The sequence below is a fragment of the Anguilla anguilla genome, chromosome 1 (genome assembly GCF_013347855.1).
Source record: "Anguilla anguilla isolate fAngAng1 chromosome 1, fAngAng1.pri, whole genome shotgun sequence".
Taxonomy (NCBI): domain Eukaryota; kingdom Metazoa; phylum Chordata; class Actinopteri; order Anguilliformes; family Anguillidae; genus Anguilla; species Anguilla anguilla.
Genome location: NC_049201.1, coordinates 25,693,488 through 25,712,946, shown reverse-complemented (window position 1 = coordinate 25,712,946; position 19,459 = coordinate 25,693,488). Strand labels below are relative to the sequence as shown.

General features: G+C 45.1%; 1 protein-coding gene across 4 annotated transcripts; it reads right to left on the bottom strand.

Moving 5' to 3' along the window:
• Window positions 1-1,962: 1,962 nt before the first annotated feature.
• Window positions 1,963-18,586, bottom strand: kif28 (kinesin family member 28). Of its 4 annotated transcripts, none has more exons than XM_035423645.1 (25): window positions 18,220-18,586; window positions 16,605-16,718; window positions 15,201-15,392; window positions 14,408-14,611; window positions 14,247-14,282; window positions 13,697-13,930; window positions 13,266-13,420; window positions 11,900-12,011; window positions 11,220-11,287; window positions 10,511-10,653; window positions 9,324-9,445; window positions 8,922-9,012; window positions 8,751-8,811; window positions 7,645-7,768; window positions 7,170-7,329; window positions 6,909-7,027; window positions 6,577-6,684; window positions 5,866-6,152; window positions 5,485-5,619; window positions 4,808-4,974; window positions 4,625-4,722; window positions 4,079-4,229; window positions 3,672-3,820; window positions 2,989-3,168; window positions 1,963-2,843 (listed from the first exon to the last, which is right to left on the bottom strand). In XM_035423645.1, exons 1-24 carry the CDS (start codon window positions 18,292-18,294, stop codon window positions 3,010-3,012), a joined length of 3,264 nt encoding a protein of 1,087 aa, XP_035279536.1. In that variant the 5' UTR covers window positions 18,295-18,586; the 3' UTR covers window positions 1,963-2,843; window positions 2,989-3,009. The 4 variants fall into 4 exon arrangements, with proteins under 4 accessions (XP_035279536.1, XP_035279553.1, XP_035279531.1 ...); XM_035423662.1 differs by having other exon boundaries at window positions 18,003-18,585; XM_035423640.1 differs by having other exon boundaries at window positions 18,079-18,585.
• Between the last annotated feature and the right edge of the window lie 873 nt (window positions 18,587-19,459).

Below are 19,459 nucleotides of genomic sequence, written 5' to 3'. Positions count from 1 at the left end.
CTGGACTGCACCCAGCTTTCCCCTTCTTTCTATTCAATTGGCCGACGGAAAGACGAGCGGCCCGTCTCGACCAATCCGGGATGGCACTCGCCCTCGCACGGAGGAGTGGCTCCACCTCAGCTTTCAAAAAGCTGACGTGGCTCAGCCGTGTACAGCCACAACCTCAGAAGTCAGTCCTATTCTAAGTGTTGCAGTTTTGGTGTGCTGGGAGGGCGGCACAGAGAAAGTCTTACCTTTTTAATTAATGTCATTTTATTGAATTAATTTGCTTTACCTTGTTTGTACACCTCTTTTGAGAGGTCCAATGTTGCAATGACAGATTTTTACGGGAATAGGGGTGCAATAGCCTGGAAGTAGCATTGGTCTATAACGACCACCTCACTATTTCGCAGAAATCCACACAGGGGCAGTGCAATGCACTTGTATTGTAGACTCTATTAAGTCGAAAAAGACAGAAGGATCACATCACGATATCAAACAGGGAATCCCCGATGACTCAGGCATGCTAGTGTATTGTCTGTTAAGATTAACTTCATTTTAATCAGTATCATTGTTCTTTATAGTCACTTTTCATTTTCATCTTTATATGGGCTTGCTTGATTTTTAACTTAAGGGTACTTTTGTTTTTTTCTCATCATGCATTTTCCTTTGTTTCTTAGTGATGTTTGCTTGCAACGAAAAGGAAGTCCACTTTTTGTGTAATATTAGTTTTGGGGGGTGGGGGGATGCACCAACTATTCCACTCCCGATAGCAATGCGCCACGCGCAGTCCAACTCAGACAGATTTTAGGGTATGTAGCTTGTTGCAGGTAGCACCTAATCGGAAGTTGAGCACTCACGAAACCACTACTGCAGTGAGGGGAACGATAGCAGAGATATTAGCGTCTGTTTTTATTTCCACTACTATTGAATGTTTTCTGGCTGGCACAGATGACATGACATGCTCCTTCATAACGCGGGACTGGATATATTTATTTTAGTTTTGAAAAGCGGTAGATCAGGAAGTGCAAACGGAACACTTTTTAAATCAAGAAACATAACGTGCATGTATACCCGTCTTACTGTTTGGACTTGTTGTGGTTACTGTATTTAGATTTTTAAATAACCGTTATTTTAACTTGTAATGTGGGTTTGTGCTCGCAGGAATTTTGTGAACGAGGAACCGCTTCATTTTACATCGTTACCACTTCAAAGATATCGGTTTAAAACGACGGTTTGATGTCAATCTCACCGATAGTCCATTTTTCGTTTGTCATTTTAACACTTCAAAGACATTTTAACATTATGTAGCCTAAGCCACATACCTTATCCCTCAACTGAAACATATGCACAGTTTGTTCTCCTCAATTTTAAGGGGAAAGTGTATTCATGTTATTAAGCTGTTCTTGATGGGGGGAAAAAAAGCAAAGGGGATATAAGTGACGTGACCTGTTATGAAAGCCTGTGTTTCCCCCCCCATTTGTCTGGTGAATAAATGTTGTTGTTGGAATCCATCGAAGTGGATGCATTGAGTCATTATACCGCTGGAGCGATCAGACGTTACTCCTCCATCCAAGTGCTGTAGCTGCATACTGTAAGTGGTTCTCAATGCGAGGGCACACAGAGAATGTGATTGGTTCCATTTATCAGTGAAACATATAGCCTAATACTGGACGACCATGGCATATGATGGCATTATGTATTCAGATTAGAGGTCAAACAATGTGTACTGATGCTGACACCGGTGTTTAAGAGTGTGAGAAGGCCAATAGGCCGATTTGTTTGCCGACACCCCGAAGTGAAAAAAGGTGGAGATGGTGGCCAGGTGTAAATTGCATGTGAGAAGTGAGAATTTGCACTGGTGCTTTGTTTTTTCTCAGCCATCCGAAATGGAGAAAATTATGATTGTTTTAATATTCCTCTAAATATTTAATTTTTCCAGACATAACCAGTTGAAGGTGCTAAAATTCCAGTGAGACAGAATGTATGAAAAATGTTTTATTCATCACAGGACATGAAAACAGGCTGGACAGAAAGATTTATGTAACTTATTAATGCATGGATTAAGCATTTATTCATGATTATAAATATAAATGTCAGTTTTTATATCATTCTGGTACTTATTTTTATTTTATTATGGATTATTATCTAACCACAAATGCACTTCTTTCTCTCATATGTATTAATACTAGGTGCTCAAAGAGCTTTTAGATAAAAGACCATAAAACAATAAGGTAAAACTTTAACAGAGAAAATATAAGCACTTCAATAAAAGCAAAATAGATCATAGAGCAGAGGTGGGCAATGAGGGCTGTATCTGCTTCTGGTTTTAATGCCAACTTCTGGCCGTAATTACTTAATTAACATTTACACCATCTGACATCTTTAGCTACATTTCTTGATAAGCGTGTGAATGACAGCCGAAGACTGTTCTTGTGTCTCTATACGAAACGTTTTACTGTGATATAATTTACGAGTGAACCATTGTTGATGTATACAGCCAGTTAGCTTTTTTTAGTTAGGGTAACTGGTGGAAAGAAGAACTTTCATACACGGCAGCCCTCCAGCTGCAGGATTGCCCATCCCTCTCATAGAGGAAGCATGATGGGAGGAAGTGAAATGAAGGAAATGGGAGTATGACTGCACAGCCCGCTGGGCACGGTTCCAGTGCACGGATGTGTCTGGTTGCTTCCCTCCGGGACGACGAGTTCCCATCTGCAGGATCCACCTGCATTCCGTCGCATTACCCATCCACACGTCGATTGGGCATGTGCAGTCCTGCGCCAGCAGCCCGAAAAAGCGTGTTCCCGTTCAAAAACTGGCAAACCTGCTTTGGAGGAGACTGCGTGCTTGTCTGTGCTGTCCTGAAAATCAGGGTAATGAAAATACAAAATGGAGGTGTGAACAACTGAAGCTCGTGGAGGCCCACAGCCGGAAACCAGGCCGGGCATTACCACTCTAGAGAGGTGTAGGGAAAATGGAGTGTGGTGGCTGAGTTGAACTCCTCACCCCGGAGTTCGGCACGTGGTGTCAGGACCAAATCCCCGAGCGCTCCCGCTTCCTGCGTACGATGGCGGCCACGTCCTGCTTCAGCGTGGTGACGCTGTGCTCCAGCTGTTCCCCGAAATCCCGCAGCAGGCGCCCCTGTTCCTCCACAAACTCCCTCAGGCCCGGGAGGTCCGCCTCTTCCTGGGAACGGAGGTAGGAAAGGGGCCTATCTGAATTTGCTTAGGGGTGCGTGATTGGTAAAGAGCCAATCAGATCAGAGGTAGAGGAATGATCACGTGCTCCAATGATCATTTCCTGTCTGGCTAATTCCTTTTGTTTTATTACCTATTACTAGTACTTACCTTTTTATTTTTTAATCCAGGTAGTTTTCTAAATGCATTGATTGTATAACAGCCATTGCCACTTACCCTATGGTGAGTAGGTTAGTCAGTATAAGTACTGGCTTATCTCTGTGGTATAGACAGGGCACATGCATCAATTGTGTATACATAAGCCTACAGGTACACAATGGGCGTGCAGTTATACTGACATTGTGTTCAAAGCACCGGTTTCACATTTAAAATGTATTGTTCCATCCAAATTTAGCACCTGCTCTCAGACTATTTGGGAACCACTGGTCAAATGAATATGATATGGCATGGCATTGTGGGTAATGAAGTCCCAGGTCCTGAGGCTCAACCTACACTGGGCTTGTGTCTACGGAGCCGCTGCAGCTGGCCCCGGACTGAGTTCATGCTGTGATAGAAGACCTTGAGCGCCCTGGCAAACTCTGCATCATAACTGGGTCTCAGACTGCCCCTTCTCTCCGGCCTGCCCCGATTGGCCTCTGGACCTGGGAGGCGGGACGAGAGCAGGAAGTGGAGATCAGGGTTATTGACAAAACGTAATGAATCCATGCATTGGTGGCAAAGTGTAAAGTAAGCAGATGCATTATTTTACTATGGATTTATTTGTATTTCCCCTTCAGTGTGGCACTTATGACATTTATTACAGCACTGTCTTCTTCAGCCTTATTATGTGCATTGTAAGTGGGTCTGAATGAGAGGGTCTGCTAAATAAATGAATGCAGATTTTCAGAGAGACGTCTCACCCTCTCTGGCGGGGGTGTTGAGCTGGTCTCTTAGCGCACTGTTCTCCTTCCTCAGGGAAGAGTTGGTCTTCTTCAGCTGATCCAAGTCCAACTGCAGCACTCTGATAGTGGAGCTCAGGTCTGAAACAAGGCTGTGCTGTGGCTCTTGCCCCTGTATACAGATGTACACCAACTCACACTAAGTGCTACACTGCAAAAGCCCAAAAATTAGTTTCAACCAGTGTTTTAGTCTATATATTTAGACTTAAAATCATATTTCCATTACTTATCCGGTCAATAAGACAAAAATATTGCAAATGAGATTAGAGAGGTTGAGACACTTCAAGATTTGTTAACGGGGTCAGAAAATTTCAAGCAAGCACTACCTGAAAACTAACCTAAAAGTTGCTACTTGAGAGAAAAAATGTGATTTTAAGTTTCATTACAAGGCTAGAACACTTAAGGCAGACTTTTTTGTAGTGTGTATAAAGTATGCACACACACAAGCAGCACTGTACACAGTAAATCGCACAATAAGCTAAAGTGTTGTAAATGGCCCAAGCTTACCACAGCGGCCTCCAAGGAAGTGGTGTCGCCAATGGCAACGCTCCCCTCCGTCGTCATCCTCACGTCCTCCAGCGAGGAGCTCATTTCAGCACAGCCAGCTGTGAAAGGCAGAATCGATCACTCTGTAACCAATCGACAACCGCATGACAGAACTGGAGTACAGTGAGCACGTGCAGGAAGTACCCTGAAGGCCCCACAGCTCCAGCACCAGCGCGTTGGTCTGCAGGTAGCCAAGGAAGTCCTGGGTGACAGTTGCCATGGTGAACCGCATGCTGTGGTCCAGCTGCGGGTTGGTGTCATGCCAGACTGCGGGGGTGTAAAAGGTTGTGGGGCTGTCATACACGCGGAACCTAGAAATGGGAAGGAGCACAGCTGATTACCCATCACCTGTCATAGATCCAGACACAGACATAGACACAAACAGAGGGGTGAAGGGTTTAGGAATCCCCAGTGACTAGTCCTGCCCCGCCCCTCCTCACATACCCCACTTTCATTTGACCTGCATTCCAACTGTTTTCCCACTGTCAGCCGATATGCACACGCCTTAACCCCCACTCTCTGCCGATATGCACATTTCCATAGTCCCACCCTCACCCAATATGCACACACCCTGTACCCCCCCTTACCCAAAATGCCCATACACGTACCTCCCTCTCTCTCAATATGCACACACCTGTACCCTCCCTCACCCAAAAGGCACATACCCCTACCTCCCTCTCACCCAATATGCACACACCTGTACCCCAGTCTCATCCAATATGCCCATACCCGAACCCCCCCCCCCCCCCCCCCCCACCCAATATGCACACACCTGTACCCCACTCTTGCCCAACCTCCAGACCCCATACCCCCACTCTCACCCGATCTGCACGCCCCGGTCCCGGGCGTCTCTGAGCCAGCGGAGGCCGCAGCACTGCTCCACCACCAGGGTGAAGTCCAGCCTCTTCCCCAGCAGCTCTGTGGGGTCGATCAAGATGTCCTCCTCCCCCAGGGGCCTGGGAATAGGGATGCTTTAGCATGGCGTCCATAACCACTTTACCAGTGACCATCACATTACCAGGACAATCTCCACTACAGACTCACCATTAAAATGTTAGCAATAACCACACCTACCATTACATTACCAGTACAGTCACCACTACAGTCTCACCATTACAGTCTTAGACAGCTCCAGCATAAGTGTGGTTATTGCTATCTGGTTTACATATAGCACATATCTGTGCGGCACTATTGTTACCCACAGTCCTGTTGGGCTGCAGGGCATCAGTCGAGTCTGCAGTATGGCCTCTTCCGTGCCTTCTGACCCCAGCACCTCCACCTGCTCCTCCAGGGGAATCCGGAAGGCCAGCGACTGCAGCCACAGGTGGGCACTGCCCAGGTGGATGGGCTCCAGAGGATCCCAAAACGGGTCCCTTTCCCGGGGCAGGGGGGAACGGCTGCCCCCCTCCCCCTTCTCCAGCCACTCCTGGTACAGCTCCTCCATCAGGAACTTGCGGTTGATGAACTTGGTTTTGGACCACGCCCACACCTAGGGAGTGCATCACACTGATCATTAAGCTATGCTTTCACACACTTTCTGCATTCATACCCTCTGCATGATTTATATTTCAGTGTATACTCTATGTAGTTTAGCCTTTACCTTGGGGCACTGAATTCATATACCTAAATATATATACATTTAATATATTTTTATTATTCATACATGCATTTAAACAGCTCCTCTCTTTGTTCCTCTGAACTTTCTTATTGTCGTATGCCAGCTATAGATAGCAATTGATAATAGCCAGAAAATTATCTTTGACAAAGGCAAAAAAATATGACTTTTGTTGTGATAATATCTGGCAGTGTATAGAATATCTGTAGTAATTCTTCAGCTGCTCAGGGGTTCATCAATGATGCAGAGTGAATGGTCTGTGTTTACAGAGATATAGCCATGGGTAGCTTTCTCTCACCTGTTTGTTCTCCTGTGCTGTGACCCTGACGGCAACCTCCTTCTCCAGGTCGTGACCTTTGGAATCGGAGATCGCAAGATTTTTTATCTCCAGCTTGAACTGAACTCCCTGGGAGCAACACAAACAAAGCTCAAAATTAAGTCATGTTAAGACACCAAGATTTAAAGGGAGGTGAAATAATTATTTATTGTATTTCATTGTAAAATGACTACGTGACAAGCAAAGTAATGAAGTAGTTATTATAACTTAAGACACGTAGCAGGAGGAGAGATTTTGACAGGTATTCATTACTTAATTGAATAGATGCCGCCACATAGTTCAGGTTCACATACTTTGTGGAGCTCCTGGCTCATCTGATTGGCCTCTGCCACCATTGGCATCAGTTTGATGTAGTCGTAGAACACAGCCAGCAAGCTGGGGTCAGCTTGGCTCTGCATTGCACTGTTGTCTCCTGCAGGAGGCGACAGTTAGCTGAACACGCTGCATACTCACTCTCTCTCACACACATACAAACACACACAGACCCCCACACGCACAACAAACACTGGCACATACACAGGCCTATGCACGTACTCATGCACGCTCGCTCTCACCCAGGTTCTCCGCGCTCAGTGAGTGCACGTGGAAACCCTCAGCAGCCGCCAGCTCTGATTGGAAGTAGTCGTAGTCGTAGCGACTCCAGTCCTCCCCGCAGCGCTCGGAAGGGAAGCCGATGAACAGGTAGGTGCTGTTTGAGCCCAGGATCAGGCGATCCTGTATGATGTAACCACATAGAAATTACATTACAACTGAAAAGATTAAAAGATTAACTCCTAGCAGGGAGATATGATCCCACAGGCCTAAAGACTAAGTGAAGGGTTCACAAACTGCCATACTGGGACCCCAGGGAATGGGAAAAATATATATTTTCTATATTTCACAAATGACATATTTTATATTTTCTGGTGAAATACATCTTGTCTTGCTTACACATTGATAATATTCTGACGATTGCAATTACTAAATTGATATTGACAGCTTATGAGCTATATCTCCGTGCACTCCTAAATACAGAGGCTTGCTCAGTACCAGGTGCTGCAGGTCGGTGGTCTGGGTGACCGGGCTTCCGTTCACTGTGACCTTTGCCCCAGGCTCGGGACTGAGGGAGACCCGGCGCTCCCGGTTGGCGAACACCGCGTGCTTCTCCCGAATGCTGCGGAGACACAACAGCCAAGCGTCCTTACAGAGCCCACTGCTCTTCATAGCAGTCTGTAATGTTAACGTTCATTTGTCATTATGATCCATCACCCCACACACTGTCAGGATATGATTCTGGACCATGGAACACATATCCACGCACTGAACCTCTGTGTGGGATGAACTACAGGGTAGGCCCCATTTCAAAACCAATTTGAAATAAAAAAAGTATGCTAAAAAGTACCTTCTTCAATTGTACTAGCAAAGGCAGTATTTACAAAGGTTTTTAATTCAAGAACCTTTTACTTATTTTCAATTCAAATGTTTTATTATGATTTTCTTTTATTGTTATTATTTGCCTACATTATGGTGAGTATGATTTCAGACAGTTGGCCCAGACATTTTTCATGTGTAATGAAGGATATTTTAAATACTTGCACAGGTTTTTCAAGAAAATACACTTCAACTAAATCTAAAGCAGCTTGTGCAGTGACATTATATTTCCAGGAACTTTACTTAGGAACATATTAACTTTATAGCTTTTATCCACAATTATAAACATAAATATCAGTTTTTATATTGTGCTAATATTTCTTTCACAGTTTCAGATTGCATTTGCCATAGGAACTGGCTCCAGCCAGAAATGAGAGTATATTTAATTTTCAAACAGTAATCAGGTAATATACACATACAAATTGCTTTGGAGGCATAACCTTGCTGTGCAAGCAACTTTGGAATTACTTTCGTGGTTTAGACCACAAACACCAAAATGCCCTGCAACCATTAGAAAGGTCATCAGAAAATGCTGTGAATATAAACAATATCAATCATAGCATATAAAATCTGTCTATACCAATGAATAACATTTGAGTGTATCCCTTGACATCATTTCTGTTTGCTTGGTCAATTGTATCTCACTCTCTCTGCTAATCAGCAAGCACAGGGTTGTTATGCACTCAGTGTAGGATTGTACTATTCATTTTCCAAACCCGGCTTACCCAAGTCCTTTGATTGTGATTGCCTTTGGTGAGGTATCTGACAGCCCAATGTCCCATTCACCTGCATTATAAATACAAACAAATTATGTGTTTTGAGTCTACTTGAAGATATAGTAATGGTTGTCAGTCTTCAGATGTCCACCAGAGGGAGCAGGAGAGTGACCCACCCACCCTCCTGAATGAAGAGCTTCACCACTCCTGAGAGCTGGGGATCCTCATTCACATTCAGGATGTAAGGGTGCATGTCCATCATCCTCCGCTCCTGACAGGGTGAAAGGGGGGAGGGGGGGAAGGGAAGAGAAACAGAGAGAGGGAGGAATGCAAAGAGCAAAATGGAAGGTGAGAAAGGAGGAGGGACAAAGAAATGGGAGGGAGAGAGATGGAGGGGAACAGAAATATGGTAGAAACTGATGAAACATATTGTAAATGCAATTTAGTTTTCTTCTTCTTCATATTACAAATTTGCTCTTGGGAGTAGGTTTATAATTCATAAATATGAGTATTGCTGTGTGCCACTGAGACTTTGGGTTATAATTCATAAACATTAAAAATGCTGAGCTTTACAGTTGATACCTGTGTAATAGTAGCATATTGCTGTTCCAAATCCTTCAGTGCCTCTTGTAAGTGCTGTTCCCAAAGGGTCTGGATCGCCTGAATCTGCAGCTCGTTGTGGGTCAGCAAGCGTCTCAGCTCCTCTGAATGAACAACCAGTCACATCACAGCACACTTCTCAATCACCAATCACATCACACCACGCTACACCTACCATGAATTATACCACACCACAGGACACTGCACTGTAGATGAATTACAACACACAGTCCACAACGGTGATGGCAAAAAAAACAAGTGACATGAGAGAAGAAGCTGCATGAATGTGGACAGTGAAAGAGGGAATTCTATGGAAAGAACACTTCATCAAAGCTCTTAATTTATCCTTTTATCATGAAAGCACCCAGCCCTATGTCTGTGCTGCTTCTGAACACTCCATGCATCTGTGTTTCTATTGCAAGGCCTGCCAATCAATTACAGCCACATAATGATATCAGCACAAAATTTACCATTTACTTTTCTCCACCTATGGCCTTTTTCCTGCTAACAGAACTCAAGCTGAAATTCCTTGTGTAGCCCCTTTAAAAATTAAGAATCCTGATTAAATTCATCCTTAGATAAAGAGGAATGAAACAGAGATAGTGAGATAAACCACACAGAACATCACACAGAGAATCACATAGAGAATCACACAGGGAATCACACAGAATCACACAGAGCATCATACGGACCACAGAGAATCACACAGAGAATCACAGAGAGCATCACACAGAGAATCACATAGAGAATCACACAGAGAATCACACAGAGTCACACAGAGAATCATACGGACCACAGAGAATCACACAGAGCATCACACAGAGAATCACAGAGAGCATCACACAGAGAATCATACGGACCACAGAGAATCACACAGAGCATCACACAGAGAATCACAGAGAGCATCACACAGAGAATCACATAGAGAATCACACAGAGAATCACACAGAGTCACACAGAGAATCATACGGACCACAGAGAATCACACAGAGCATCACACAGAGAATCACAGAGAGCATCACACAGAGAATCACATAGAGAATCACATAGAGAATCACACAGAGCATCATACGGACCACACACAGAATCACACAGAGCATCATGCGGAGAATAACACAGATTATCACACAGTATTCGTGCTGAGAAGATGGCCTCTCAGGCTGCCGTACTGGTCTCGTCCTCCCCCTGGCGGCCCTCCTGGCCCAGCCGGCTCAGCCTCAGCAGCAGCTTGGCGTTCTCGGCCTTCAGCTCCTTGATGAGCCGCTCTGTGGGGCTCTCGTTCACCACCGCCCGGTTCTGGATGCGCTTGGCCCTGCCGAGACAGCACCGTCAGAGGCCTCTAGGCCTGCAGAGCTTAGGGCATGCATGAGCTGCTCCACAATGCACACAGATTAGCGTAATACACAAACACACACATGCACACACATGCACGCACACAGTTAAACATACATGTACACACACACCTACACACGCACGCACACTCTCTCTCTCTCACACACACACACACACACACCTAAACAAACATGTACACACTCACACCTACACACACATGCACACTCTCTCACACACACACACACACTTAAACAAACATGTACACACTCACACCTACACACACATGCACACACTCTCTCTCACACACACACACACACACAAGAAACCATTCAGCCAAACATAACAAATACATACCTATTTAGTTCTAGCTACAGTACCTCTCCCCCTCTCTCATGTCTTCAAGAAAAAATATATTGTTCCAAAGACAGCTTTATAGCCATGACAGCAACCCAATCATCATCATCGTGTGCTTAAGGAGAAAACACGCCATTTCAGTGATGAGTGTTTCTGCGTGACAACATATGTGCACAGAGCATCTGGACTCACCTTTCTGCAAAGCGCAAGGTAGACAGAGACTCCTCATAGCAGATATCTGCGGGGCTCAGAGTAGCAATCTGAGAGACAAGAACACTTGTGAAGTGTGCAGCGGTCAACAAAAAACCTAAAGTACCACAATAGACTAGTGTGTTCCAGTGAGCGACTGATTCTAGCCAATTTCTAGCACTAACAGTTATGCGTCAATCATCTTTTCTGTAACACATACGTAGTGTTTTGGAGTAGTTTAAATACATGCAGTTAAACTAGTAGTTTAATTACATTTGGCAGCAGTTTGCCGGTAGTTTAACTACATTCAAATTTGTGAAGACCACTGAGCTGTATAGTGGTCCTTGCTGCATGCAAAAAGAAGAAGGCATTGCTCACAAGCATCATGTCTGGGGAACATGACAATGACATTCTTTTTATTATATTCTTTTATGAAGTAGTTGGAATTACATTTTTGAGTACTTGTATTTTTGTAAGCTACATTTCTCTTTAGGGTAGCTTTGCTGTTGGCTAATTACTTTCAATGTGAAGTAATTGGTAGTTTGTACAACTCTGCTTTCAGAGCAGTTTCCCAAACATCGCTAACATTTTGCTAAGTCACTCATGGCAAGTCACTCATCAACACCTGCTGACTGACCGCAACCTCTGTGTGGACCTCTCCGAGCCTGAGAACCACGACTCACCATGACGGTGCGGCTGTTCCCCCCCAGGGCGGACTGCAGCAGCTTGGTGAGGACCGAGTTTCGGTAAGGGACGTGAACCACCCGCTTCCCCAGGGCCACATCTGCCAGGGAGCTGCGGGTCGGAGAGATTCCAGAGAGTCCTTCATTTCAATCAGACAGGAAGTGTGCAAGCGTCTAAACATGGCTGTGAGGGATGAGGCTCCGCCCACGCCAGCACGGTGGACTTTAGCACTCCAAATATGAGCTCAGCGCTGTAACACCCATAGCATCAGAGCAGGCTCTAGAACTTTAGTGGCCCTAAGCAAGAATGAACCAAGGAGAACCAATTGCAGACCCGGGGGGCGGCAGTGTAGTATAATGGGTAAGGAGCTGGTCTTGTAACCTAAAGGTCACAGGATCGATTCCCGGGTGGGAGACTGCTGTTGTACCCTTGAGCAAGGTACTAAACCTGCATTGCTTCAGTATATATCCAGCTATAAAAATGGGTGCACTGTGAATGCTATGTAAAAAGTCACCCTGGATAAGAGCGTGCGCTAAATGCCTGTAATGTAAAGTTTGGGGGTGAGTGCTGTTGGGATCATGAACTGGGGAACCAGCGCAAGAACAATAGCACCGAAAAAGCCATTCGGACCATGTGAATACCGCATAGTTAAAAAGGCTTTCAAAAAAGTTCTTAAAACTTTTAAAACCACATAGAGCGTTTATGCCAGCAGCCGGCTCTGCATGGCATTATGATATTTCCCGGTATGGTCAGGCTGAGGTTGATTTAACAGCTTAAATCTGACTAGGTTTCTTATCAAAAGCACATGACCCACAGGTATTTGAACTTGCATTATAATCATACCCTCAGGAGGTCCCTGCGGGCACTGAATTAGCTCAACCACCTTAATCACACAAATAGTGGTTAACTGTGACCCTCATAAAAGCAATTCATTTTCCTGGAACATGGAGAGAAAAGAAAAGAAAAATTAGAATTGGAATGGAATTAGAGGGAATGTTAAACAAACAGAAGTCTGTGAGCTACTGAGTGCGCCAGTATATGGCCGGTACCTTGCACACACACACTCAAGTAGATTCAATATATTCTGAACAGAATTTATCACACACACAAATACAGTGCAACAGACATACAAATACAACAATAGACTGACATTGACAATGAAAATGGAACAAAGACCAATAAAAAGGGGGAATCGTCTGTCAGCAGGGCACAAGAGAGATTTGAGGGGCAGATAGATGTTCTCGATGATGTGAATGATACATTTTTGAGTGCAAACATTCAAGTATAAAGACTGAAAAACACATGCTATGAATGAAATAATATCAAAAGGCCCAGAAGGTTAGCGATCCCTTGGGCAGCTGAGACCTGATGACGTTGCCCAGCGTGGTCAGGCTGAGGTTGATGGCGGTTCCCTCCTTCAGCCGGTCGGCCTCGGACCCCGATGACCTCTGCCTCTCACTGCCCGCCAGGTCCACCATGTTAATGTTGGACTGCTTGGTGATGTTCTCTTTGGAGAAGATCTACAGAGAGAGGGAGAACCATGCTGTGACATAATTGAATTTGCATACACACATACACACATACATACACACACATATTCACGCATGCACACAGAAACACACACACACACACACACACCACAACACATACATGCGTACAAACAAACACTCTCTGCCACACACACACACATAATCACATTTGCACTCTCACACAGAAGTGCACATTTTATGTCAGAAACATACACCTTAGCACATATGAACACGAGGACACACACACATACATACACACACACACACCTGCTTGAGCTGCAGGACGATGAGCATGTGCGAGCGGCTGCTGCTGGCGTTCATGTGGGTGGAGGCGGTGGTGCGGGTGCGGGTGCCCTGCTCCATCAGCTGCGCCACCTGGGCGGAGCTCTCGCAGGGCACCCTCCTCAGGCCCTCCACGTAGAACCCCCGCTGCTGCTCCTCCCGAACCTTCAGCCCCCCCAGGGGACGTGAACCACTGCCCCGGGACAGCAGGTCAATCACCTGGAGCAGAGGACCTCATCACAATCCTTTCATCACATCAGCAATAATACTGTAATCATATTTCATTTCTTTTGTGTATAAGCACACCTGCTCCCCCACAAAACCCCCCAAAAACAGCACTTTGCAAGTCTATACCCCCATCTTCTTTCATTAGGACCACAAACCTGATGGAGATCTATCACGTGTATATCTATACCATACTCCATCCACCTTGTAGCACATACTGTATATAAAGATTCTACTTGAAGGTTGTGGTTGCAAATATGCAGCGAAACAGTTAACATAATATGGAAGACAAACATAGTTGTGTGTTTACCTGTTCATTGTAGATTTCCAACATACTGAAAAAGATCTGTGGGAATTCAAAATTTAAAGTCAACTTCACGTCACAAATATTCAGAAATAAAAATATGTTTCTCTAAGCATTTGTCTGCATAAGCCAACATGTGGGAGAGATATGGCTACAGGAAGACAAACCTGGCACTGCCGATTGTCCTGATTGGTCCTCACTGCCTGGAACAGCCTATCACAGAGTGTGGGCACCAGGCCTTTGTTGGGCCCGTACCCGACCATAGAGTAGCTCTTGCCTGAACCCGTCTGTCCATACGCGAGCAGGGTGGCGTTGTACCCCTGCAGGGCGTTATCTAGGATACCCTGCCCCAGATCCTGAAATACGTGGCCCTGGGTATCAATAATACCCAATAATTAATAATGATATCGATAATCAATCTTTCACAATCAATAGCAACAGAACAAATAAACAGATATATTCATGGAACAAAATCGGTTACTATTTATTTTTATATGGGAAGCACTCCTGTGATACAAAGAACAGTATTTTTGCACATGGAAAAAACCAAGGAATAGTTATTTCAACAACTGAATCCGTTTTAATGTCAGGTACCATGAAGGGAGCCAGCAGGGAGCTCATATTTTTGCTCTGAAAATATACAGAATGTTCAAAATGAAAATGTGTATCTTTGCTTTAGCTGGAATGTTCTATGAAACAAAAAAGAACCGGGGATTTGTGTGGCTGCTACCCAAGACAGGAAGATGTTTTTCTCATTGATATGTCAGCTCTGTCCATCCCTGGTGTCTGACTGTCAACACTGTGCTGAATGTATTTTTTGCAATGTCATAACTTTTTAAATTCAGTTTATTCGGAGTGCTTCTGCTTCCAGAGCCTCTCCCCTGAGAATGATGAGATGTAACTGCCTGAGGTGGCTGTTCATACGGTCGGTACAGCTACCCAACTGAACCCCAACCCCACCTGGTCCGCGTAGCGGCTGCCGGGCTCCTCGGGGACGTAGAGGCCGTCCTTGTTCCTGGCAAAGCTGCTGTGGGACCAGTAGGCGTAGTCGAAGGTAAAAGTACGGCGGGCTTGCTGGTTGCGCGGGTCCTGGATGGTGGTGGTGCTGGAGCCCATGGTGATGATGCATTGGCTACCGGCATCTCTCTCCCTCTGGAGCGTGACACAGCATGGCAAACGTGTCATAGTACAGCGCAGAATGACCCATCACTGCACAATACAGCAGAGAATGACCCAACACTGCACAATACAGCACTGCATGACCCAACACCGCACAATACAGCACTTCATGACCCAACACTGCACAATAGAGCACTGCATGACCCAACACTGCACAATAGAGCATATGACCCTGATTACTGCACAGCATGACCCAACACTGCACAACGGAGCACATGGCCCTCATTACTGCACAGCATGACAACACTGCTTTTTTCCTCACCACCAAAATCAGGGGTTCATGTCTGATTTTTTTACCAAATTTCTTTTTTATTTCCACTGTAAAACATCTTTGTGACAGTGTCTATGCACAGCACAACACAGCATGACCCAACACTGCACAGTACTGCACAGCACAGAACAGTACTGCACAGCCTGATACAACATGACACAGTACAGCATAGTATGCCAAGGAACACAGGACACTATGACGTGCATTCCTATGAGACCGAGCGAGAGAAGCACAGACCAGTACAGCACAGTTTAATGCAATATAACACTGCCAAGCAAAGTACAGCATTGCATGATACACCACAGAACAGTGTAGCACAGCCCTTCACAACATTTCACACAACAGCTCAAGTTATCATGGCACAGTATTGCAGAGAATGTCACAGCACAAACCAGCATAGCACAGTGCACTCAAGAAGGCACGCTGTAGCACAGCATAATTATTAAAAGAGCAGCACAGTGACACAGTTAAGGCTCAGCACAGCACAGTACATCAAATATCACACAGCCGTGGGCATACGTCTCTTAGATTTTACTTTTTCAACAAAGAATATTGTACAAGTTACTCATCTCTTCTCTCATCACATACAAAGGTCTGCCTTCATTACTGTTTCATGCAGCAGTATCTCTCGACCCCCACCCATCCAGACAGTGGAAGCACATTTCATGCCAGAATTTACCATGATGAAGAGTAATTCAGGCCAAAACAGTCACAATAATAACTCTAGTTTGAACTAGAAATAGTCTTATTTCAGCCCATTTGGTTGAAAGCAGATATGTCTGGATCACTAGCAAATTCACAGATGAACATTTCTAAGCAGTTAGCCTCATGCTAACTGAAAAGTAGGGTGGGCCTTTTATGAATGCACACGCATGAAAACGCTCTCACAGCAAAATGGTAAAAATGCGACTGACCTTGTTGAAAGGCCGGACCCGAACGGCCACTTTGATGGAGTCTTTCCCCGGCATCTCCTGTGCAAACAGGCGGGAGTAGGGGGGGCGCGCAGAAGGCCTCTGGGGCAGGAGTGTCTGGGGAGTGAAGGGGGGGGGGTGGTTATCAGGGAGATCAGCTGGTAACAGGAGCCCAGAGAAGTGCTCACTTTCACTCTGTACCTGCCTCCACATTAATAATGAAGAGCAGGCACAAAGGCCACCTCACTGTCTTCTCTCTCAGGCCCTGTCAGCACACGCTGACAGGCTCTCGTGGCTGGGGGATCCTGAGTGGGCTGTAGAGGAGTACTGAGGGTCCTCAGCAAAATTAACTTTACATTTTCAATACAAATAAACATGACTCATAAAAATGTCTGGTTTACAACTACATGGTGGTATGATAATCTCTATAATTTATTATAACTGTTCATTGTGCTAAATCTGTGCATGTACAGACCCATAGAATGTGATGCTATATTTTAGAAATGTTTCCATGTAGCAGTGTTGAAGAGCCAGTGCAATGTAATTTGCAGTGTTGTTGGACAGAGGTTCGAAACCTTCACAGTTTTACACCTGGGGGCAGGGAGGTGCAGGGGGTGGGGTGTGGCAAGGGGAGGGGTGTTGAGTTGTTGAGTACACGCAGTGCTTCTGACTACCATTGCAGTATTTTTCTAAAATAATGAAATGGGTGAGATTTAATGGCCACAAGATGCCACTGTTGGCTGCGTATCTTCAAAGCCAAACATTTGTGTGTACGTGAAGACAAAATAAACACATAAATCATGCAATGTCACATTGACCAGATATCCCATTCAGCTGTGTCTCATATGCAGAATGTCATTAATATGATAAATACGATTAATATTTAGATAATGATAACACTAATAATGATCATCATTATTATAATTTGTTAACAAACGGATTAATTTGTCATTTACTAGGCAGACCAGTAGTGTGATACTGTCCCCAGTTCTCTGTATGTCGTGTAAATTGCAGCCTCCCCATGGTGTCATGTACATCTTCACTGATTATGTGTGAAAATGGGTTGGGCCAGCAGCTTCCCCCGACACTATCCCGTGTGCCCTTGATCTGCGGTGACGTAGACATTTCATCGTAAATATTAAAATGCATTGCGCTTTAGTATTCGCTTACTGTAGTCTACGGTCTCACCTCCCTGCATCGAGATAACCGAAATGCATTAACACGATCATTCAAAACACGACTGTTTAAAGAAATTGAACGGTTTAATTGAATTATATGTCTATCATAGGAGGAATGTGATTTCATTAAATATTTGAAACGACTTATTTGGAATGTCGGTTCATTTCTGAGCGGAATGTAAATGTCTGCGAGTCGAGACCAACCTCCCCTGCCCCCACTCACGACGCGACCAGCCCTTTGCGCCGAAGTCCCTGCTCACGTCCCCCTCATCCGCCCATAGCCTGCAGAGGAGCCGCACCTCCCCCATGACAACACAAAGCTGCGGATGCAGAGCATCGGCGCCTCCCGGTCCTCCGGTGAGAAAGAGCGGCGCTCTTCGCCACGGCGCTGCGCGGCTAACGCCCTCCTCCCCCCGCTCAGACGCTGCTGCGAGTCTTACATAACCGTTCGTCTTTCTTTCCTCATCCCTCTCTCGCTCTCTCTCAGTCACAAGCGGTGGTCTGTCAGATTGCATTAAACATGAACTAATCCGATCCCCGGAGGTCAGCGCTAATGCGACTACGGCCAGGGAGCTCCTGGAGAATCCTTCCTAGTTTAATTCTCAAATGGAATGTACACATTCAGCGCAGACGCAGTCTACGGGCACGGTAATGGAATGGAGAAGGGTGCGTTTCGAAGCCGTCGCAGCTGACTCCACCAAATTGGACCCAGTCTCTGTTAGCAGGAAGAGATAGCGCAAGAAGAGCAGGTGGCTGTAGCATTGTTGTGTCATTTACACCTTTCGAGAGAGGGAGGGCACTAAGGGGAGGATTAGATATAGTGAGAGGAGGGAGGACAGGATTCACAGTCAGACTGATGCAAACCTCCAGGTATGTGATGTTGGAGTAGAGGGGAAATAATGGGAGGAGAGGGAATGGCGAGGGAGAGGGCGGATGGAGTGGGTGGAGACTGCCGCGTGGTGACATTTGTCACCTCCCACTCACAGTCATGTGGAGCCTTCCTTTGTGAACCCCCTCTGTCCCCACCCACGCACACATACGCGCAGTACACAAACAGGCATGCACACTGACTCTCACACAAATAAATATGTAGAGCACACACATACAAGAACACAGAGGCACACACAAGAATTTGATCAAATAAAATAAAGAAAAAATATTATTTCATAATAAAATAGCACAAATATAAGGCTTGGTATAAGGCACAATCACACAAGCATAAACCTTTATGTGGTTTTAAACAAACAAACAGGGATATGATAAAGCATGTATCTTTTTGGTGGAAAAGGGTGTTTTGATGCTTGTGCAGAGGTGCCAGTCTGATGATTGATGAATTTCGATCAGTAAGTAATTGTGATACGGGCCTGCATCTCTGTATGAAAGTGATTAGATTATTTTCTAAATTCTGAAGAGGTGCGCAGAGAGGTCAGAGGTAGCAGGTTGCCTGACCTTGCTTTGACCTTGTCATGGTAAATCAGTTATGTTGCACCTCAATATAGCACTAATTCCCTGTATGCACACATGGGAGGGATTAAAATAATTGCAGGCCCTAAAACCACAATACCTAAGAATTGTTTCCAGTTTTTAAAACTGAGTATCATAAGTCTGCTGGGTATTATTTTATTTTTGAAATATAAAAGAATTGTATCGATGCATTTCAGTTTTTAAAAAGCTTGCTTT

What these genes read in the sequence shown, in the direction of transcription:
- kif28 (XM_035423640.1), bottom strand. Translation starts at nt 18,294, where the DNA reads ATGCAATCTGACAGACCACCGCTTGTGACTGAGAGAGAGCGAGAGAGG. An exon ending in ACTGAGCGCGGAGAACCTGG is followed by an intron (nt 7,028 to 7,169) that starts GTGAGAGCGAGC and finishes CGCCTCCTGCAG; the next exon opens with GAGACAACAGTGCAATGCAG. An exon ending in TGAGCCAGGAGCTCCACAAA is followed by an intron (nt 6,685 to 6,908) that starts GTATGTGAACCT and finishes TGTTGCTCCCAG; the next exon opens with GGAGTTCAGTTCAAGCTGGA.